Genomic DNA, 21,879 nt, shown 5'->3' on the forward strand with positions numbered 1-21,879 from the left:
TGTTCCCACATGTTAATGACAGTTAAGCACAGCTGCAGATATATATTTGAACAATAACTGACCGAAAAAAATAACTTTTATGTCAGACTGTGTGTGTTTGTGTGTACCCTTACACAAATGGTATTCACTTACATTCTTCACAGATCCAAACACATTTAAAATGGACTCCATGTCACTGCAGCCTTCATAAAACTGTAGTTAATCCAAAAACAAGATTCAGAAAATACAGGAAAGAAGAGGATTTAATGAGTTTTTTAAAATACTGAAATATTCAGTGATAGATACTTCTAGATCAAGTTACTAGATATTCACCTGGGGAAAGAATAAAATGATCAAGAAATACTTACGCAAACCTTAAATTTTTAGTGATACCAGTGATAGCTTTACATTATCTATATAAATGAGGTGTCAGAATGGGAGAATAAGGAGCTGGGAGCTTGATAACCTTGGCTTCCTGTGTGTTGTCGTTTTGTGAAGTATGATCATAAATACAAAAATCAAGTCCCTGCCCCGTCCCTTAATGTACCTCTCCATGCAGTACTGGTACTCCAGGTTGTGTGTTATTTTTAGCTCTTGATATTCGAAACAGGCTCTCAGTAAAACTGGGAAGCCATTCCTGAAGTACTCCCCGATGTCCCCACCCACCTTAACTTGAAGGTCTCCTAACTGTCTTCCTGAAATCCTACCTCCCATTTATTACCTCTCCCCTCTGGTTCCCTGCTGAGTTTTGCTCCTAGCAAGCTTTCAATTAATCCCCACAGAGGTGTTAGCTGATAGCTAAAGTGTTAACTGGAGTGTGAATGCTCCCAGGACTAGTAAATGGTGAAAGCAGGCTCTTTGAAGACCCAGATACTCAGTAATACAGAGAACGGAGGGAAAGAGTTTGCTGTGATTAATCACATCGCACTTAGCAGACTTTCATTCTCGCGGTTAGGGTAAGCAGTATCAATGACTGGCAGATGTTTAAGAGGCTCTGCTAGTGATGGGGAAGGAAAGAGATGCCAGACCAGCACCAAGGCCAAGTCGGAGACGGTGGCCTCTACCTCTTCTGAGTTACACATAATGAACTTACAATTTTCCTAGAATTACTATTTCCCTGTCACATCTGGATTGTGGCATTCTCGGAAGCTTCATTTCAAGATGTACACAGCAACCCTTGCTTTCTCATCAGCAACTGTTTCACCCTGTCCGTAGAAGCTAGGCTTGCTTAATAGGTTTCATAAGTATGTTCCAATTGGCAATAAACTATATACACACATATAATACAAATTCATATATATATGCATGAAAATGTCATAAAATAAGTATGCTTCTACACATTAATTGTGATCATGCATGCTATGTATATTATCATACATGTTAACATGTATGATGTTGAGGGTGATACTTCATACTCTACCTTATTTAGAAGACCAGTTTCTTTTTAAAGATTCCTGACTTCTGCTGTGTATCAGCATTGTACCTAAGGTTTAAGGTCATCATCCTTAATTTTTTTTAAAAAAATGAATTTTAAATCATGATGAGACATTCTTATTGAATTAAGAGTATATGGGTCTTCAAATGTTTAAGTAGAGAGGTGAAGCTGTGGATACACGGAAGAGGCATTGGAGGAGGAGTCAGCTAAGTGTTCATGATATAGAAAATGAAAACTCAGAAAGGCTATAACACATGCCACACTTGCCTGAGACAAAGCAAGCTAAGTATCTAGGAATAGTAAGTATATAGAAATACTACATGATACTGTTCTCAAGAGTTTTTGATGCATCTCTGCTATCAATATGTCAATTATAATTGTAGACATGTAATAACCTTCTCCCTTTTTTTGTGTGTCAATGATGGGAAAGTATCTTCTTACTACGTTAAAAATTTTGCTTTTATCATTTATGTTAATAACTGACACTTGCTTGGATTCTGTATTTAAAGTTAGAAATTAATATCAATCAGCTTCATTCCTTTAAAATATCATCTGAAAGTTATGACCGGACTGAGAACAAAGTACTCATATATGGAGCATACCTGTTGCCACTATTCTAATGAAGACCTCCTGAATTTTAGAAAATACAGAAATTTACGAAGGTCGTAGCTTGGGAAGGTATAGCTTGCCTGACATATATAATTCAAATACAGATGGCTAACATTTTTGTAGTCTTTTGATTTCCAAAAATCTCTCAATTTACATACCCTGCTCAGTTAACCTGCTTCCTATAAGTACAAGGAAAATCATTTCTTCATTGGGCTCTGCACAGGGTGTGAGAATAGATTTGTGCAGGCAAATGTTTTTGTTATCAGTGGAAGTTTGAAGCACAGCCTAGCTAGGGCCGCAAAGCTGCTTGTATTTAGAAAGCTGACATGGATGGCTTATTTATCTTTGCTTTAAGGACTGTAGCATACACCAGTTATTGGAGGGATTTTAGAAAGGAGAAATGGGTTGTGTGCACTGAACATGGCATGCTGTTGAAACCAAACACTTTGCCTGCCAAATCTTAAGAGAGAGTTTGGCTCTGAAATAATTCAGAAGTTCAGAACACCCATTTTCAGATACTATGGAGCTTCCCCAAGGTCTTATGGTGCTCTTTAGGAAGGAGGAGCTGAGTTCAGGTTCAGGGCAAAGTCTCACGGATTCTCACTCTGTGATGCATAAAGTTTTCTTCTGGTTCTTTCCTTATAGCTGCCTGACCACCCTTGAAATTGAAGAACAGGAGCAGCAGAGAGAGAGATACCATGCTCCACCGGCGTTCAATCCAAGAGAAGAGAGAATGAGCTGTTTGTGTCTGGAACATGAGAACCTTTTCTGGAGGCAAGAGGTTAGAAAGCAAAGGATTCCTAGGCGAGGAGCCTACTACTGCATCCTCTGGCTTCAGCCAGGCTTCGCATCCGGAACTTGCTGCAGCTGGGATTCAGGGAGAGGAAGGTGGGATAGGAGGAGGGGAGGAAGGAGGTGGGGGAGGGAGGGGTGAAGCGAGGGGAGCTGGCGAGGGATAGGAGCGGGGAGGGTGGGATGGGGGGAGCGCCGGGCGCAGGGAGCTGAGTGGACGGCTGAGACGGCGGCGCGTGCAGCAGCTCCAGCGAGAAGCGAGTTGCCGGAGCCGGGCTGCTTTTCCATCAGGAGCTGCGAGCTTCTTGCCGGCTCTCAACAAGGTGATGGGCCGGCAAGCGTTTTATCTGGCCGCTGGGACTCTAGCTGCTTGGGGCTTCCTCCCTTAGACCCCCCTTCTTCTCCCTTGGGTCTGCGTGTGTGTGAGTGCCCTGGTTTGGGGGTGAAGCCTCCTGGAAGGGGACACCCCTGTCCCTGATCGTCTCCCCTTCTCTCCAACCCGTCCTCGCTGATGCATGCCTTCCAGGGGCGCCCCCATCTTCGCACCCGGTCTCTGACACTGCTCCCTACCCGTGGTTGTGTCTCCTTCCCAGATGCTCAAGGTGTCAGCCTTATTGTGTGTGTGTGCAGCGGCTTGGTGCAGCCAGACTCTTGCAGCTGCCGCGGCGGTGGCTGTGGCCGGGGGGCGGTCGGACGGCGGTAATTTTCTGGACGAAAAACAATGGCTCACCACAATCTCTCAGTATGACAAGGAAGTCGGACAGTGGAACAAATTCCGAGACGTAAGTAATGCGCACCCATCTCCAGCCACGCGCATTTAGCCCAGAGCTGGCATTTGCCGCGGACGCCAGAGGTGGGGAAGGGGCTCGGTTTTCTAAGGAACCCGGACTGGGGCGAGTTGGGGTGGTAAAGCTTGTATCCTGTAACTGTAGAACTTAGCAGTCTCCACTCCCCTCCAGATAGCTTAAGTAGGAATTTGCTTGTTACATATGCTTCTGAGTTAGGTCACACCAGGTTCTCTCTCTTTCCCCTTTCCACCTCACCTTGCCCCAATTTTTCGCCCCCACATGTTTGCAAAGTAGCTGCTTCGACCTTCTCAACTTTTGAATGGTGTTTCTGGCACTAGTAAACACAGCAGGGTGCCTGTGCTGTTGCCTAGCTATAAAGTAACTAGGATCGATCTCCTTACTAATGGCCCATTAAGGAATTTGAGGGAGGAGATATAAAGATGTAACATTTATAAATGCCTGCTCTTTCAGGGTGGGAGGTTGTTTGGCAGCGTCAGTCCGTAGAAGTTGAAATGCTGCTGATTACGTAAAAAAACGGTTCATCAAATTCTATTTCTACATTCACTTACCCTGGAACACTTTGGTCTTGTGTGTACTGGGGTTATGGGGAGGAAATGGAGCAGCAATGAAAGAGTTAAAGTGTAGACTCCCTTGGGAGTTTTCTAAAGAGCTCTTTAAAAGCGACCAGCTTTAGAGACTCCCACATTTATTTGCCTGGAGCCAATAGCCAGGACTAGTTCACCCACACCTTATCTGAATAGAGTCCTATGAGGATATTTGCTGCTGTGCCCAGAGCCTTGAACTAGGCTGATGCTCCAGGAGATGATTCTGACCTCTGAATACCATCCCCTAGCCCACCCCGTGAAACCTAGGGGTTTGAGACTTGGCAGAGTGATTCATAGTCCTTGTCTAGCCTTGTAATGATATTTGTGAGTCTGCCTCTCTGATTCAATCACGAGTGCTTTCCCAGTCTGTGAGTTAACTTCTCCTATTAGCTCAGGTTCTCACGATTAGGAAAACAAATGGAGGCTTGGACTAATTCTCATCCTGGATACATCATTCTCTTCCCTCATCGTGCCTCTGTAAAGTAACTGGCAAGGGGAGGCTCACAGAGATTTTGTAGAAATGTGACTATTGTTTAAATGTAAATCTAGATGATACTCGGCATGAATATACAGCATACGGGAAATGACTGTGCTCATTCTTATCGCAAGACTCAGTTTTGGTTTATGAATGAAATATGAACATCCCTATTTTTGCTAAATGAATGATCTTCACTCTTGTAGACGCAGAGCTATCACGTACCTGCTTTAAGCTAACACTGATATTAAGTACAGCCAGAAGTAAGCAAACAGATATTTTGTACCAGGAGAGAATTGCCAATTATCATGCCCTTCCTTGAGAAAAGAAATATTGAAAATGTTGGCAGTGTTTGAACAGCACTTCCAGTATTGACGGATACTTATTGAATAACTACTATCTTTTAAAATGAATTTGAGGTATGGCTAACACATTTGAAATCTTGTCTGTCCCAGGGGTCTCTGGTTTTAGTTAAATTGATTTGATAGTAAGAGAAAGCAGTTGACTTTTGTTCAGCATGTGAGCATTTGAGGTGCAACAAGCTGAGATGCCTATTATAAATGTGAATCTTCTAGAACTCAGGCACACAACTTCAATAGAAACAGAGTATGTCTACCACATCATGCTCAGGGGGGGTTATGTGCTTTCCCTAGAAAAGTCCATCAAAAAATGTAAAGTCATATAGAAGATATATACGTATTTTCACATATGCTACACATAAAATGTAACTGATTTATTGATAAAATTAAGTCATATCTTAGAGTAACCATGGAAGAAAAAGAGTTATATTTTATGGAGATCACTATGAGCAGGCAGGGAGATAAGAGGAACTAGGATTATGTTTTACCTTTATGTACCTGTTGCTCCTTGTTGAGAATGAAATGACAATTGCCATTGTGGCTTCCATTCAGCACTCAGAATGCGTCACGTGCAACCTCGTGCAGACCACCTGAAAAGCTGGTGGCTTCCTAGCTTCTTTCCCCTGGGGTAGTTCATCCCTTACCATTTTTATCAGTGCAAAGGAGGCTGATATTTTAGACTCATTTTTGGTGCAAGCACAGGGTTTTGAAATGTGAATTCTATCTCACAGAGTCTATCTCTAATGTTCCATTTGAGCTTCCTATCTAAAATGATCGGTTTCTGTGCTTCCATGGGAGAAAGGCAAGCGGACAAGGACCTCGGAGACTCTTCTTATAAGCACAATGTAACTTAGGCAAATTCTCTCCATGCTTCTTTCATAAAAAGATAATTGACATAATTTAGAAATGATGACTCTTCTGCAGAATTAATTATCAGAGATAATTATTAGTGGAATTGATCCTAATTTTCTTTCCTGTAAAGCTAATATTATTTTACAAGTAACCCCTTGAAGGTTCATCTGTGCCCTCATTTGAATCACATTTTAGAACTTTATTGTATATATAACTGTAATTGAATACCAAGAAACTAACATTTCTATTTTATATTTTATATATATATGTGTGTGTGTGTGTGTGTGTGTGTGTGTGTGTGTGTGTAAACATAGGTTGTAGTAAATCTTTAAAGATGAGGAACACCCCTGGACCCCTGGTAACAATTTCCTCAGTAAAAATCAAGGGAAAGAATGAAACTAAAACTAATGAAGGAAAAACTTTGAATATTTTTGGCTAATTTATACTATTGATTTGCATGAGACCTTTTGTTTTGTTGAATTCCTTGCCTTTTTAACCTATACAAATACAATTTTATAACACAGGAAACTTTTATTCCTTTAAAGATCACTTAGAGTAAAATTCTAGCAGGCTCTTCAATTCCTGTGTTTTAGGAAGAAAATTAAAGCTTAAATTCACCTAACATTTTTAGCAGAAGTCAAGACATTTAAAAATCGGTGAATAGAACCAGTACGGTATATTCAAGGTATTGCTTATAGGAATTTAAAGTGAGATAAGGGGTCTCATGACTTCTGTGCAAAAATGCCAAGTTCAATCTCTAACACACAGAGACAGCCAGAAAAACGAACAGAGACACACAGTCACACACACACACACACACTGGGAGAGAGGGATGGAGAGAGGCACACACAGGTTGTGGAGGGCAATAGAGAGGGAGGAAAATTAAACTTAATTAAAGTTTAAAAACATAATAAAAACTCCCACTCTTCTTCCAGTGTTTTGTAGACATACCAGATGAAGGCTTTGTCTTCAAGCACTGTTGGGTTGTGATATTAATTACACATGTTTCCTCAGTAGAAGAATTTAGGCAATATCATTGCTTTGTCAAAGAGCTGGACCTGAAAAGTAATCTCCTGTGTCACCCTTTCATATATATTGAGACAATAAAGAGGAAACTGAGTCATTAACTCAAATGACTCATATAAAATACATGTTCAGATTTATGTCCCATAAGTTCAATGAAAACACACCCTTACCCCGTGATAAGTGCGTAAAGACTTTGTAAAGCAATGAAGAACTCAGGAATACATAATATAATACTGTCATCAAGCTTTTATATTGTTGATTTCACTGAAGTACCTGTGTTAATTAAAACTGACAGCAAAAAGAAAAGAAGAGAGACCCTTAGGCACTGTTCATTGGACGAAGTAAATAAAAGCATAGGAAATTCATATGGCTGTGATAGCTTTAGTACACCATAGGAGAAAGTCAAGATTACACCTTTAAACTGAAACTTTAAGATTTAGTCAGTCATCAATGGGAGGGGAGGCCCTTGGCCCTGTGAAGGTTCTATGACCCTGTAGAGGGGAATGCCAGGGCCAGGAAGCAGGAGTTGGTGGGTTGAGTCTCAGGGGGAAGGGGCAGGGGATAGGGGATTTCTGGAGGGGAAATCAGGAAAGAGGATAACATTTGAAATGTAAATAAAGAAAATATCTAATCAAAAAAGAAAAAAAAGATTTAATCAGAATTAAATATATGTTTCCAAAATTACATGGATCTCACTTTTAACTTGTTTCAAGAAATGATTACCATTGATGTTGTAAAAAGTTGACAATCAAGTTTTGGTTTTTAACTACTACTTAAATAATTGTTAGTGCTCACTGGCAATAACAAAATCTTCAACTTAAATTTAAGAATTTAACCTACAGCTAAAGCACATGTGCAAATCTCTAAAAAAAAATACAACACACATGGTAAAGCAGTTTTGTTTTGATGACACCACGTCTTCAGCTCAAAGGGCTCAAGCGTCTCTGAGGCTTATCAGTGATGATTTTATTTCATAAAAATGTAGCTGAATAGGGTTTTTGAGGAGTAAGTAAACCTTCCTTAACTTCCACTTTCCTTTCAATCCCTTTTTCCACCTGAGCTGAGGTTCTTGAATGTATGGATCATTGAAGACATGATGGTTCACAGTAAGGAGTCATTCCTGGGCTCCAGAGTCTCCGTGTTCTTAGGGAGTCAATAAAAGAATTGTATATTTACTTTCAGTCCTCTATCACTTAAAGTTATTGCACTTCTATATATGAAATATATTATATATACATATATATGTAAATGCTTACATATATATGTATATATATGTTCTTTCAGTTGTCTGTAGTTTTCAAGTTAGTGAGCCAGTCTTGTGATCTTGAGTATCGGGGTATAACTTTAGCATATTGTTAGGCTCCTCACTGATGCTGCCTTGTGGTTAGTAGCTGAGGTCTACTATTTTTCTTTGCAATAGTATGCAATCCAGATAAAATTAGGGAGCATTAAGAAATTGTTAACAATGTGGATATGTTTACATAGTTAATGGTTAGTCTCTGCTTAAGAATACCATCCCAATAATTAATATATCATAGTTACTTTTCTATTGCTGTGATAGATACCTTGATCAGGGAAACTTATAAAAGGAAGTGTTTACCTTGGTGCTCATGGCTCCAGAATGTTGGAGTCCATGGCCATTGTGGCAGGAGCATGCTAGCAGGCATGGTACTGTAGCAATGGCTGAACTTATATCTAGACCTACAAGCAGGAAACAGATACAGTGCTTCCTGGTAATGGCATTTGAAATGACATTTGAGACTTCTAATTCCATCCCCATTGATATGCTTACTCCAACAAGGCTCATTTTCTAATACTTTGAAAATGGGTTCACCAACTGGGACACAAGATTTTAAATGTACAATCCTAAAGTAGCTATTCTCATTCAAACCACCACAGGATATGTCTAACACAAATGCAAATGTTGACAATTGTGTGTCTGTATCCATTGGGCATACATGACTGAGAGAGTGGTACGTGTGTGTGACTGTGTTTATGTGTGTGTATGTGCGAACTCAGTTTCCAGATATTGAATCCAGGTTCTGACAGATGTTAAATGTGTGCTGTGCTACCGAGCTTCTTTACCCCCATTGCTTATATTTTATTATAGTCAAGATCGTAGTTTTCCCTTGAGAAGACTGTTAACTTCTTACATCTTCATTAGTGTGTTCTTTTCATCGTTTTACTCTGATGATAATGGCACTGTTTAGTTCTTAGGAGCTGTTTTACCATTACATACACATTTGCAGGTCAAAGTACATGAGGAGGGACTATAGAGTGAAGTCATGTTAATATGGGTCTAGTATTCATGTTGTTTAAATCAGACAGATATTTAATATGTAGAAAATCAATACATTTCTCAAAGTATGCAATAGAATAGCATGGCTATTTTGGGGCCAATAAATCACTGAGGCAGTAAGGACTATTTTTTTTCCTAACTCCGGTCACCTGAATCCTAGTTGGGCCACGGGTCTGTTAACACCTCTATATCCCTGTTCTGCCCTTGGACTCCAATATCACTCTGGACTTGCAAGTAGGGATTTAGGGTTCATGTTTCTCAGATCTAGTATCGCAGGATAAAGGAAACAAGTTAGAGAGTATTTCTTGACTTACCAAATTCTGGAATTGGCATAATATGAGTCTCTCTGTTGAGAATTCTTCTTTGCTGGTGACCATTTAGTTAATAATATCTGTTATGAACTCATCCTAGTAGACATATTGTGAAGCAAAAATTACATTTTACTCTCTATTAACTTCAATTTATTTCAAAATTAGCTATATGGGATATTATTTCTCTTTGTGTATATAATTATTTTGCATGTATGAATATATAGTTTAAATTGCAATGCATTGTTATATTAATATGTATATATATATATATATATATATATATATATATATATAAAACATTTTATGTGTACATATCTTTGAGAAGGTACAGAAAATATATAAAAATCAATATCATCATTGGAATATATATCTATGGATATACATCATATGCATTAAACATATTATATATAACATGGTTCATAAAAATGTATAACCCTTTTCAGATGATTTACATGCATGTTAGAATTTCTTTCTTTTTTATTTTTACTTTTTTAATTCATTTTTTTCACTCCATATTTTATTTCCCCTTTCCTCAGATCCACCCTTTGACTGTTCCACATCTCATACCTCCTCCTCACCCTGCTGTCTCCATATTGTTGTCCCCACCCCACCTCCAGCCCCCCTGACCTCTAAACTCCCTGGGGCCTCCAGTCTCTTGAGGTACATAATCCCTGAATGAACACGGACCCAGAAGTCCTCTACTGTATTTGTGTAGGGGGCCTCTTATGAGCTGGTGTATACTGTCTGTTTGGTGGTCCAGTGTTTGAAAGATCTCGGGCCAGTCCAGATTCATTGAGAGTGTGGTCTTCCTTCAGGATCACCCTTCTCAGTTTCTATCAGCCTTCCCTAATTCAACAACAGGAATCAGCTGCTTCTGTCCATTGGTTGGATGCAAATATCTGCATCTGACTCTTTCAGCTGCCTGCTGGGACTTACAGAAGGAAGTCATGATAGGTCCATTTTTGTGAGCACTCCATAGCCTCAGCAGTAATAGTGTCAGGCCTTGGGACCTTTCCTTGAGCTGGATCCCACTTTGGGTCTGTGGCTGGACCTTCTTTTTCTCGGGGTCCTCTCCATTTCCATTCCTATAATTCTTCAGACAGGAACAATTATGGGTTACAGATGTGACTGTGGGATGACAACCCCATCCCTCACTTTCTTTCGTACTGCTGCTTAGGCAGAGATGGTCTCATTTGCTGTTGTTACCTGAGTGGCCACAGTACAGTCTTCTCACAGGAAGTAGGCTTCTTAAACTTAGGAGCTATTTATTTAACAAGGGCATACATACTTCTCTGCCAGAAACCTTTTTATTTTCAACTTGAGCACTATGACTATGAGTTGGATGCTTTTAGATCTCATGAATCTGACTCAGAGTGACATTTTATGTTCTTATTCAATTTTCATTTTGGTGATTTCATGATCTGGGTCAAAATTGTATTTTATTTTATGTACTTTTAAAGGATGATCTTTGAATCTTCGGTATACCTATACTAGATCCTCAAGCTCTTGGAGTCTTTAGATGTCTTTTCTCATTTGTGAAAAACTTTTTATCTTTTCTGCTCTCAGTGTTTCCTATTTTTACAATTTATGTAGGTTGATTGACTGTCATATTCTTTTTGCTCAAGGTCAGAGTCCTTACCCCAGCCTACAGTTCACCTACAATCAGTACAATAACTCTACCAGACTTATTAGAAAGAATACTTAAAGAAAAGTTATTATATTCATGTGCATTATATTTAGCTGTACATCGACAAGTAGAAAGCCTTTAAGTATTGCCTCTTTTAATGGTTTTATTTTATCAGACAGTTTCATTTCTGGCTACCCAAGAATCACTCAAGCAGTCCAGAGGTTTTAGAGTTTCTTTCTCAAGCAGAGACCTACACAAATGGGAGATTTTTGTCTAGCAAGGACTCACAAGAGTTCTAAGAAAAGAAACTCCTTCGTGTATTGACCTAAGAGTGTTCTCACCTCACTTCTGCTTGTACAGCTTTCATCCTAATTTATTTACATGGCAACATTTAGGTACCTGAGTGACAAGAAAGTTTAAACTCCACTGGGGAAAGGCTAACATTAAGAAAATGGTTGCATAATTTACTATTGTATAGGAAGTATCTGTGTCTACAGTATTTGGTCATTCTCTGGTAAATATCATTTTGAATCCCTTTTGATATTCACTCTTGTCCCTATTGATAATGAGTTTTATCACTGCCTGTAAACTGTGTTGCTTTCAGTTCTTTTTTTTTTCTTTTCATCATAATTCTACACCATTATTTCTCTATTCTCTTACCAATGAAGAACAGGATAAGGAGTGCTGCTTGGGGCAAGAATGAAACACTTATTATCCACGACTGTAGGTTTAGGAGTCTGGTGGTAGTTACAGGTTAGATTTTAGGGGGCTTGCTGATGGTCAGAATCAATGAAGGACATCCAATAGGATGCTAGAAGGAGGAGGATGACCAAGTTTGTTTTCTTGTATGGAAATCATTTAGCTTGTACTCTGAGAAGTCTTTTTCAGTTACAACTGTTTAGTAACAAGCCTAGAATGTCTTGTGGGGCATTGATGATTATTGGTAGATTGGTAGGTTTTTGTTGTTGTTGGTGGTGGTGGTTGCTTGGTTGGTTGGTTTGAAGACATTTATAATTTACTTCCAATACCCTTAGTTAAAAGACAGCATGCTCTACTGCATCCAGATACTGTTTGGTTTGAAGGAGAAACAAAGAAATACCACTAATAACAAGGACCTTTCTCCAGAATAACACTAGCAATCATGTCCCTGTCCAGTTCAAGTAGCTCTTACTCTTTGAAGCTAAGGACACTCTTTTGGGCACTAGTGTCTCGTGGGCAGTTCAGAGGAAGAAACAGCAGTCCGTCTGATTGCCAGAGCCTGCTGTGCAGACTTTTCACTTATCTTTTGTTACTTGTCATCAGGAGATGACCGACACTAGGAATTGTGCTGAGCCTCTCACTTCAGAAGTACAATATTTTGTTAGTTCAGTAAAATCACTTAATGAATGGTAATAACCATTAATATTTACATGAGGTATAAGAACAATTATAGAAAATTCAAACTTCTGTATTTATAACTTCCTTATTAGAAAAAAGATATTATTTTAAATGTGCTATTTCGATATGAAAATGAAAAAATTAAATACGTAGCTATTGAAGCAGTCCATAATATTATATTTTCTTAGCTTTAAGCATTTGCTACATTACTTTGTTGAGTTTAGTAGAAACATTATACACTATATTACATAGATGAACTATATGTAACATCTAGATATATTTATAAGTAAGATCAAATGGCAAGTGATATAAATGTGAACTATTTGTCAATAGCATGTTGAATGCTTTTATATCATTAATATTATGCTGGTGTACCGACTTAATTGTTGTAGATTCTCACTAATAAAATACAACATCTGTTTTCTAAACACAACAGATAAAATAATCTATATTTAAATTTTTCAGAATATTTTTTAGTGAAGTATTGCAATTTATGTGTTTATTTGCTGAAAACTCTTAAGCAAATTAAACAATTATGATAATATAAATATAGTCATTTTATGCAATGGAGATATTTGGGTATAACTATAACTATAAATAAATACATAATAAATGCAAAACTTTAGGTATATTATAAAAACTTTTATCAAGGAAAAGAGTGGTAATAAACCTGGAGACTTAGAATTCATTCAAAAAAAAGTTCATTTGTGTATTTGGGGATTGGAAGGTTACTGTGAGTTCAACAAGTATTGGGTAAAAAAGGAGACCATTGTAAGAAAGCCAGTTGACGCAATCAATGGCAGTCACTATTATCAAATGACTTCAGATAAAGTAAACGCATACTTGTCTGAAGTTTACATGTAAATAGAGTATTCAGAGTTTTATTGGATGAGGGCAGTTTATTCAAAATATCAAAAGAGGTAATTAATAAAAACATAAGAAAATTAGTGCAGATTCTTTCCTGACTAGACACTGAGAGCAGTCCCATCACAGAAAGCCACCACGTTGTGTGTGCTTTGTTTTCCTACTTCTTGTATTATTAGATGTTTTCATCATTTACATTTCAAACGCTATCCCCTTTCCTAGTTTCCTCTCCGAAAGTCTCCTATACCCTCTCCTCATGCTGCTTCCCAACCCACCCACTCCTGCTTCCAGACCCTGGCATTCCCCTGTACTAGGGCATGTAATCTTCACAAGACCAAGGGACTCTCCTCCCGTTGATAGCTGACTAGGCCATCCTCTGCTACAGATGCAGCTAGAGACACAAGCTCTGAGGGGTTCTGGTTAGTTCATATTGTCAATCCTACTTCTAAGGATCGGCAAAAGACATGAGAGCTTCAGATGATACTTTGGGAACCCTAGGAAAATTCACATTAGGTTGAATAAAAAAAAACAAAACTTCTCAGTCATCTGACTTTAAAACACATCTCTACCTACCACAATTTCTGCATCAACAAATTGCACAGGTACATATGTACAATTTTCCCATTGGGTAGGTAAAAGAATGAGCGATAAGACATACAAGCTATTGAAGTTCATTCAGTGAAGTTTATCTCTCATACTGATAATTCTGAGCTTCAGAAGGAGTAAAATCTTGATAAAACTATCACAACTCAAAACTGTAGTATGTCAAAATGTGTTTACACACATATTCTACGAAAAGTCATAGCTTAACTGATTTAGTTCACTGGAGAGAATTGATAGTTTTTCCAGGGAATCACATGGCTGTTGAGAGCTGTGGCTTACTGATGCTGCCCAGGCATCACTGGGAAGAGAGGCCCCTTGGTCTTGTAAACTTTATATAACCCAGCACAGGGGAAGGCCAGGGCCAAGTAGTGGGGGTGGGNGGGTAGGGGAGAAGGGTTGGGGGTGGGTATAGGGAACTTTGGGGATAGCATTTGAAATGTAAATAAAGAAATTAATAATAAATTAATTAATTAATTAAATAAAAAAAGATAAAGTATCATACAGCATATACTGTGAGTCTGTACAAAGATCACAGTTTTCATTGCACTGTGTATGATGTTTCACAGCATCATGAATCTGAAAAAATATTATGAGACTTATATAATGGCTTATACTGGCATTTGCGATCCAAAGTTCTTGCCCTCAAATGCAGGATCAATCAAGTTCCTTTTCTTACGATTGCTATTCTGCCCATCTATTACAGAGTGGAACTTTTGGACATATAATGTAGTTCAATATAATCTTTTATATACACATTATATTTCAGTGGTAATTGCCATTAAAATATAACATTTATTATGTTGTGGTTTTGTATACACTTCAAATGGTATGTTTTCATCTGGTACACATAATTTCAATAACTCTGTATTCTTTAAACTTCAAATTCTATACCCACTGAAGGACCTTCTATCTTACCAACCCCTGGTAACTACTACCCTACCTCCTGTTTCTATTAATTTTACTACATATTTTATGTAACAGAAATCTTAGCCAGAAGTGTTCTTCTGTAACTGGTTACTTCCCCTTTGATGATCTCCTTCAAGTTTAAATATGGTGTAGCATGCTACATATTTATTTTGTTCACTCGGGTATATGTGCATGTTCACAATTGTTTGTGTACAAATTAAAACCCATGTGTGCCCTTGTTTGTGGGAATGCATAAACACTTATTTGCCTGTGAATGTGGAGGTCAAAAGCTAACAAAGGATGTTCTCATATTCTTTCCAGCTTATGTTTTTGAAGTAAAGTTTCTAAGAACCTGGTAATAGTAGCTGGTCAGAGAGACCTAGGTATCCCCCTGTCTCCACATCCCCAGTTCTGATATTACATGTGTATCCCAACACACACACACCCTAAGTGTTGGGGATTAAATGTAAGTGTTCATGTTAGCCCACCAAACATCTTCCTGGCTGAGCTATTTCCCCATCTTGAATTATGTCTGTCCTGAGAGTTAATGATATTCCACTTGGTATACACACTCTCTTGGTTTGTCCATTCACATGACTATATTCAATTAGCTGTGTCTAAGTCATAAGAACTATTGCTATCATCATTATGGATATGCAAAAATATCAAGATTCTACTCTCACTTACTTATTCATGTACTTACAGGAGGAATCCTGTACTATGTGGTGCTTTTATTTTCCCTTATTTTATTTAAAAAGAATCACATTTATTTATGTGAATGTATGGACTAGGAAGCCATAGTAACGACCCCTTCCCCGTGTGTGTGCGTGTGTGTGTGTGTGTGTGTGTGTGTGTGTGTGTGTGCTTGTGTGTTGGGGGTAGACTAAAAGACACAGTGCAAAGGTCAGTTTTCTTCTTATCTTCTTACAGCACAGGGGTGTCAAGGTAAAACTCAAGCCTTTACATCCTGAGCCACTTTTTGAGTTTTTGTAAGGAACTACCATGTTGTTCATCATACTTTATCATATCATAGAACTGCTTTGCATTCCCACCAACAGTGCCCCAGCTATCAGTTGCTTCTTCATTCATATGTACACTAAAACATATTTCAATGTGATAGCAGACCTGCTGATTATCTCATCCTGAAGCTTTAATTTATATTTTTCTAAAGATTAGTGACTTCTGGCATTTTTCCCCTATATTTGCTGGCTATTTCTCTATCATCAATAGAATTGGTTCTATTTAACTACTCTACTGTGTTTTATATTTTATTTTTTAGTTACTTTTATTTTTTATTTTTACTTTTATTTTTGCAATCCAGTTATCCCACTCCCTGTCTGACCTCCCACAGTTCTTCATCTCATTCCTCACCCCCCACCCTGGTCTCTAAGAGGATTTCTACCTCCCCACACCCATCCATGTCATACCTTCACATTTCCTGGGGTCTCAATTCTCCCTCCAGCATTAGGTGCATCTCCTCCCACTGGGACCAGACCAGTCAGTCTTCTGCTGTATATGTGCCATGGTTTTGGACCACCTGCCTGGTTGGTGGCTCAGTGTCTGAGAGATCTCAGGAACCTGGGAACCAGGCTAGTTGAGAGTGCTCATCCTCCTAAGGATTCACCCTCCTCAGCTTTCTTCAGTTTTGCCCTAATTTGTTTAAAGTAGGCAATTTGAAGTTTGTTTAGTAGAATTTTTTTAAACTTATTTGAAAGATACATTGAATGAATCCCCGTTTACAACTAAGGAAACAGAGTTTCAATATCTTATCAACCTCTTCAGGACTAGGGATATTTAAGCCTGCTCTTTAAAATTAATTAATGTTTCCTACTTAATATTAATTTAAAATTTTAAATAAGTCATAATAAATAGATGATACTTTTGATTTTGTCTTTTAAATGTCTCCACTGAATGTTTTCTTGTTAGCTTGATTGATATGCAGAAAGTAATTAGAAATTTTCTTCAGGTTTTAAAGTGCTTTAGATAAAAGGAGAGTGATAACATTGCTAGTTGATCAGTTTATCTTGCCATAGGAAAAAGACCCCCCCTTTTTTGTCATTCATTCATCTTATAAAAGCTTGTAACTTTATGTTACACACAATCAAAGTAGCGTTTATTCCCATAGAGTCGCAATATTTGAGAATGGCATATACCACTGGCATGTTATTAGTGAATTTCTGCAATTATAGTGCAGTTCAGAATATCCGAGATGGCAAAAAATGTCAGCAAAATTAAAACACAGTGCACCAGCATGTATCGTTGTAGTGAATGCTGTTTCTCTTTGTATTCCTTGGGAACTGTTAGGCAGTCATAACTTTACTCAACTTAGAAATAATAAAGCTGCAGCCTTATTTAGTATTTTTTATTTAACCTCCAGAATATTTTAAATGCCTGTACAGATGGAAAAGATAAAGGAATTATATGCCTCATTAAATGCTAGTAATCTACAAATTACTGTCATATATAATCACATATATTTTAATTTAAATGTATTCAGTGTTGGATGGGGGAGATTTGGATAAACCTAACAGTCTCTGTCCATAGGAGATCATTTAGTTTTCTGTGTTTATGGCATTTAGTGAGAAAATGGTATTAGCGGTTAAATGAATGAATTACAGAGCTGAAAATGGCTTGGTTCGCAGGTGATTGCCATACAATTATGGGATCTACTTTGGATCATCAGCACATGCGAGGAGATGTCAGAGCAGCGAACACATGAAATAGTAGTTCTCAGGAAGGTTTCTGGGGTTTACATGGTTGCCAGCAGAGCCAAACAAGGAGACTCTAGGTCCAGTGAGAGACTCTGTCTCAAAAAATAAGATGGGATGCAATAAAGAAAGATACACAATATTCACCTCTGTTCTCTAAATGCACACACGTGTCTCTATGCCAGCATGTAACATACACACAGGCACTAGATATAAGTGAAACAAACAAATCACGCACATATATATGTACAAATATATGTATATTATTGCTTGCAACTGTATACTTTTAATAATTTTGATAATATAGTGAAATGGTTCAATCCCCAGTCCCCACCAGGAGGAAAGGTACAACTGAAGCTTCCATCTTCTAACCTCTCTATGTGTGCTATGGCTACGTACACAATATATGAACGCGCAATAAATAAAATGTGGTAAAAATAATTTTCTTGTCTATATACATATTCTTACTATTAGCCTCATCTGGAATTTTTTTCAGACAGTGTGTATGTTAATTTTGGAACATTCTCCGTTTTGGAAGGCTTTAGTAAAAGAACAGAACTAAATATCCACTGGACATAAGAAAACACAGAAAAAGTAAAATAGGAATATTCCCTTATTTAATTCTAAGTGAAATAAAGAAGCACAGTGCCCATACAATGCTGCATTATTACATACAGTTTGCATGAAAGAAATGATAACACAGATTTTTTTTCTGAAAAAATTACAATAAAAAACGTTAACAGTTTAAGCATTATGGTAAATGTTCCAAGTATTTCTGTAAGATTATGATCCTCAATAAAGGGAAAATTCTCAACTTACAGAACATAAACAAACACACACACAAACACAGAGACACTTGCACACATACATAGAAACTTAAATGGACCATATTAATGTTATTTTCTCCAGATATATGAAACACTATTAGATATTGTCCTCTTCTGCATGGAAAAATACTAGGCACAACTCATAAATATGGTAATTTGGTAGTTCCCTAGTCATAGTTAACATTTATTCTTCTACCAGACCCTTTGTAACTTTCAAAATATTTACATAGAATCTGTCTGCAGGACACTTAGAAATAAGTGCTCACCAATCACCCAGCATCTGCCGAGCCATCCGGTTTAGAAGACAGAATATTGATGGGCCTTTCATGACTTAAAATATAATATGAAATTATGTGCAACCTCCTCGTCTCCCAGGGAAGCTGTCGGAGGTGCCCTTGGCTACATCTGAAGTTCTCAAATATCCCTGCGGCCTTGAGCTTCATCTCAAAGGAAAAGTCCCTGGGGCAGAATTTTTCTGGAACGTTGTAGCAACAGCATTAACCTGGAATCACCTGAGAATCTTTTCTTTGACATGAACGATAATTTCTTGCACCTGAAATGCTGTGTGCCTTACAGTTTTAAAGAATTACTGTGCTAAATGAATCTATGTGCGATGAGGTCATACTGCACACTGGTAACTCTGAAAGGGCTAGTTTGAAATCTGTGGGATTTGAATCCCATACCAGTCAGACTTTTACATAGATCAACTCATTTAACAAAATTGTCTTTGAATTTGTTTTGATTCATTTTGTATTTTAACTACGTTTGTTAAAATCTGTGTCTCAATGTAACTCTCATTTAAACCTTTTATTTTTGATTAGAAGGTTTTTTTTTCCTTTAACTTTACCTGCATTTCAAGGTAAAAACATGATGATATTCCCAACAGGGATGGGCCTGTTTAATAAAGATAACAAATATATAACAACCATAGAAGGATGTGCATTAGCTTTTAAGAATGAAATGTATCTTGAAAAAGACTTCTTTATAAATGTACAGAAAGCACCAAGTTTTTAATATAATTGAGGGCCACCAGTGGTCATAGAATGAGCTTTGAAATCTAATTTCAGAGCTGTTTTTTTTTTTTTTTTTTTTTTTGCCTGATAGCTGAATGCCACCTGGCTTCTGTTGCCAAGAGCTTCCTGCTTATTCTTGGAGGGAGTAACTCTTTATTTTCTTGTGTTGCTGGCTCCTCTGTGTGGATTCTGCAAGGTAATAGGGCAGCTTGGCATCAAGCCCAAGAGAAACAAAAGCAGGCTGGTGTTAGTCATCTGTGTATTTGTTCTCCCAGGTACCATGGCCAGTAGAGGAAAGCTTAAAAACCTCACCTGGGACTTAGGTAAAATTTCTCGGAAAGCTCCCACGCTTAATTAGCTAGCAGGGATCAAGGATCAGCTTGTATATAGCAGGACTTCACACCTCATGGCTTTTCTTATGTGTTAATGAATGACTTCAGATTTCTCCAGAATCTCACTGTGGACTCCAAAATTAAGTGTGTGTGTGTGTGTGTGTGTGTGTGTGTGTGTATAAAGTATTACACACAAATGTGAAGGTGTTGCATCACTTATAGGATAGATGATAAAAATATTTCTAGCTCTTAATGTTTGTTGTTGAGGCTGGAATAGGTAGTGATATTTCTGACTTGCATCTGATGCACCTTGTATTATGACTTCATTGTACCTATTTTCCCACCTATTTGGATGAAACTACATATATAAGAAACTTACTTGTTGATAGCATGACAAAAATCCAATAGTTCATTTTTAAAATAGGAATGCAGCCATACTGATACTGCCTGTAGCTAATCAATCAAAACTCTATTTAAGGCTGATGATAATATGAGCATAAGTTACATATTCATGAGAGATATTTTATTTTAAAAGTTTGCTTTTCATTTTCTGTTGATTGGCATGGGTAAATTATAAATGTCAACAGGACTCACTGTGCTATTCTAATACATGTCCATATCATACACATATCAAAACCTCAAAATGTATTTAAGAATGATTAAATCACAGAACACCAAAGTAATTTTCCATAAAATTTAATAATTTAAAATTATCATTATACAAATTTAAAGTAACATTTCTCGTAGCTTTTATACTATTTATTTTAATCTAAAATTGAATTATTAAGAAAACTCTATTCATTTTCAAAAATGTCTGTTTTCGTTTGAAGCTCAATTTTTTGGTAAAGATAAAATAAAATGATAACATAATCCTTAGACACTGACAAATCAAACAATCAGTGAATTAAAGCCCTTTTATATATACATTTAGTGCTATACACAGAAGCTTAATTCTGAATTTTGAGCCCTGTTATATTTATTCTGTGGTTTCTTTGTAAAACTATCATCCAACTGTGTGTATTTACATCTCTAATTGCTACATTACTTTGGACTATATGAACCCAAAATTTAAGAATGGCATAATCTATAATCACTAAAAGAATGTTTTGAAACAAAAAATATATCATATATAATCAAATATAACATTTAGATTATTTAGTTCGCCACAGTGATCATTTAAAGCGATTAGAAAAGAGTCTCATACCATATAATGATTTCCATTACCTAAGTAATGGGCAAATACTTTCTTCCAATCTCTTGAAATTATAAGCAAATTTCTCTCAGATGTATATTAACTCTTGTCCTCTTCCCAGCATTCCATTCCCGATAAAGCACTCAGAATTCAGGGAGTGTCTGATGTGCTTTCCAGACCCTGCTTTGTCCCTCTTCCCTGGGTCAGACTCTCATTATCTGTCATGAGGTGGATCTCAATGATGTGATTTCTGTTTTCAGGCTTTTCTCTTCTTGCGTTCACCCTGAACACTTTATAGACCATTATTTCTATTCCCTTATAAAAATCTTCAGCCCATTCTTAATTTTATCATGGATTAGGACTGCATGTAAAAGTAACCATTGTTACTTCTTGTAATTGTGTGAATAGGATCGCTTTTGTTGGGGAAGAGTTTAAGACAGATGTAATAGACTAGTCACGTGGACAACCATAGGAGAGGGAGATCACGTGATTCCCACGTCCTTTGTAGTTAAGGGAATATGTGAGAATATTAATATAACATCCTTTGAGCACACACTCAAAGGAAAGCTTTAGCAGAAAGAATCTGAAATGAGACAAAGAAAAGGAGCTTTTCTTACTGTTCAGTAAAGAAGAGGATTGTGCCTGTGGTTGTTATAATGCTCTGTAACATGCACAGGACAAATGAAATTGCCATTCACATGTCCCAGGCTTACCCAGTAAGCTTCTGTTTTTAATGCGGCTGAGTTCTGGAAAGAAAATCTCTCATCACTTAAACATATGTTTTCTGCTGTCAGAATCAAGGCTCTCTGAGGCTTTAGGGCTAAAGTCCAGATCCTGTTCAGTGATGAATTCATCAAAGAAATAACACAGTAGGAGCCTTTAGGGTGAGCCAACATCTCT

General features: G+C 37.5%; 1 protein-coding gene across 4 annotated transcripts in view; it reads left to right on the plus strand.

The window, feature by feature from the left end:
- Positions 1-2,841: 2,841 nt before the first annotated feature.
- The window catches only part of Spock3 (SPARC (osteonectin), cwcv and kazal like domains proteoglycan 3), a 370,262-nt gene continuing 351,224 nt past the window's right edge, over positions 2,842-21,879 (plus strand). For 2 of the 4 annotated variants that reach the window (XM_021218629.2, XM_029532098.1), the window contains exons 1-2: positions 2,842-2,911; positions 3,409-3,597. In XM_021218629.2, coding sequence (XP_021074288.1) covers positions 3,409-3,597 — 189 coding nt within the window. In that variant the 5' untranslated portion in view covers positions 2,842-2,911. Of the gene's footprint in view, positions 2,912-2,954; positions 3,139-3,408; positions 3,598-21,879 lie in introns of those variants that run through there. The other 2 variants (XM_021218628.1, XM_029532097.1) reach the window with 2 other exon arrangements.

This window comes from Mus pahari, chromosome 19, assembly GCF_900095145.1.
Source record: "Mus pahari chromosome 19, PAHARI_EIJ_v1.1, whole genome shotgun sequence".
NCBI classification, from domain to species: Eukaryota; Metazoa; Chordata; class Mammalia; order Rodentia; family Muridae; genus Mus; species Mus pahari.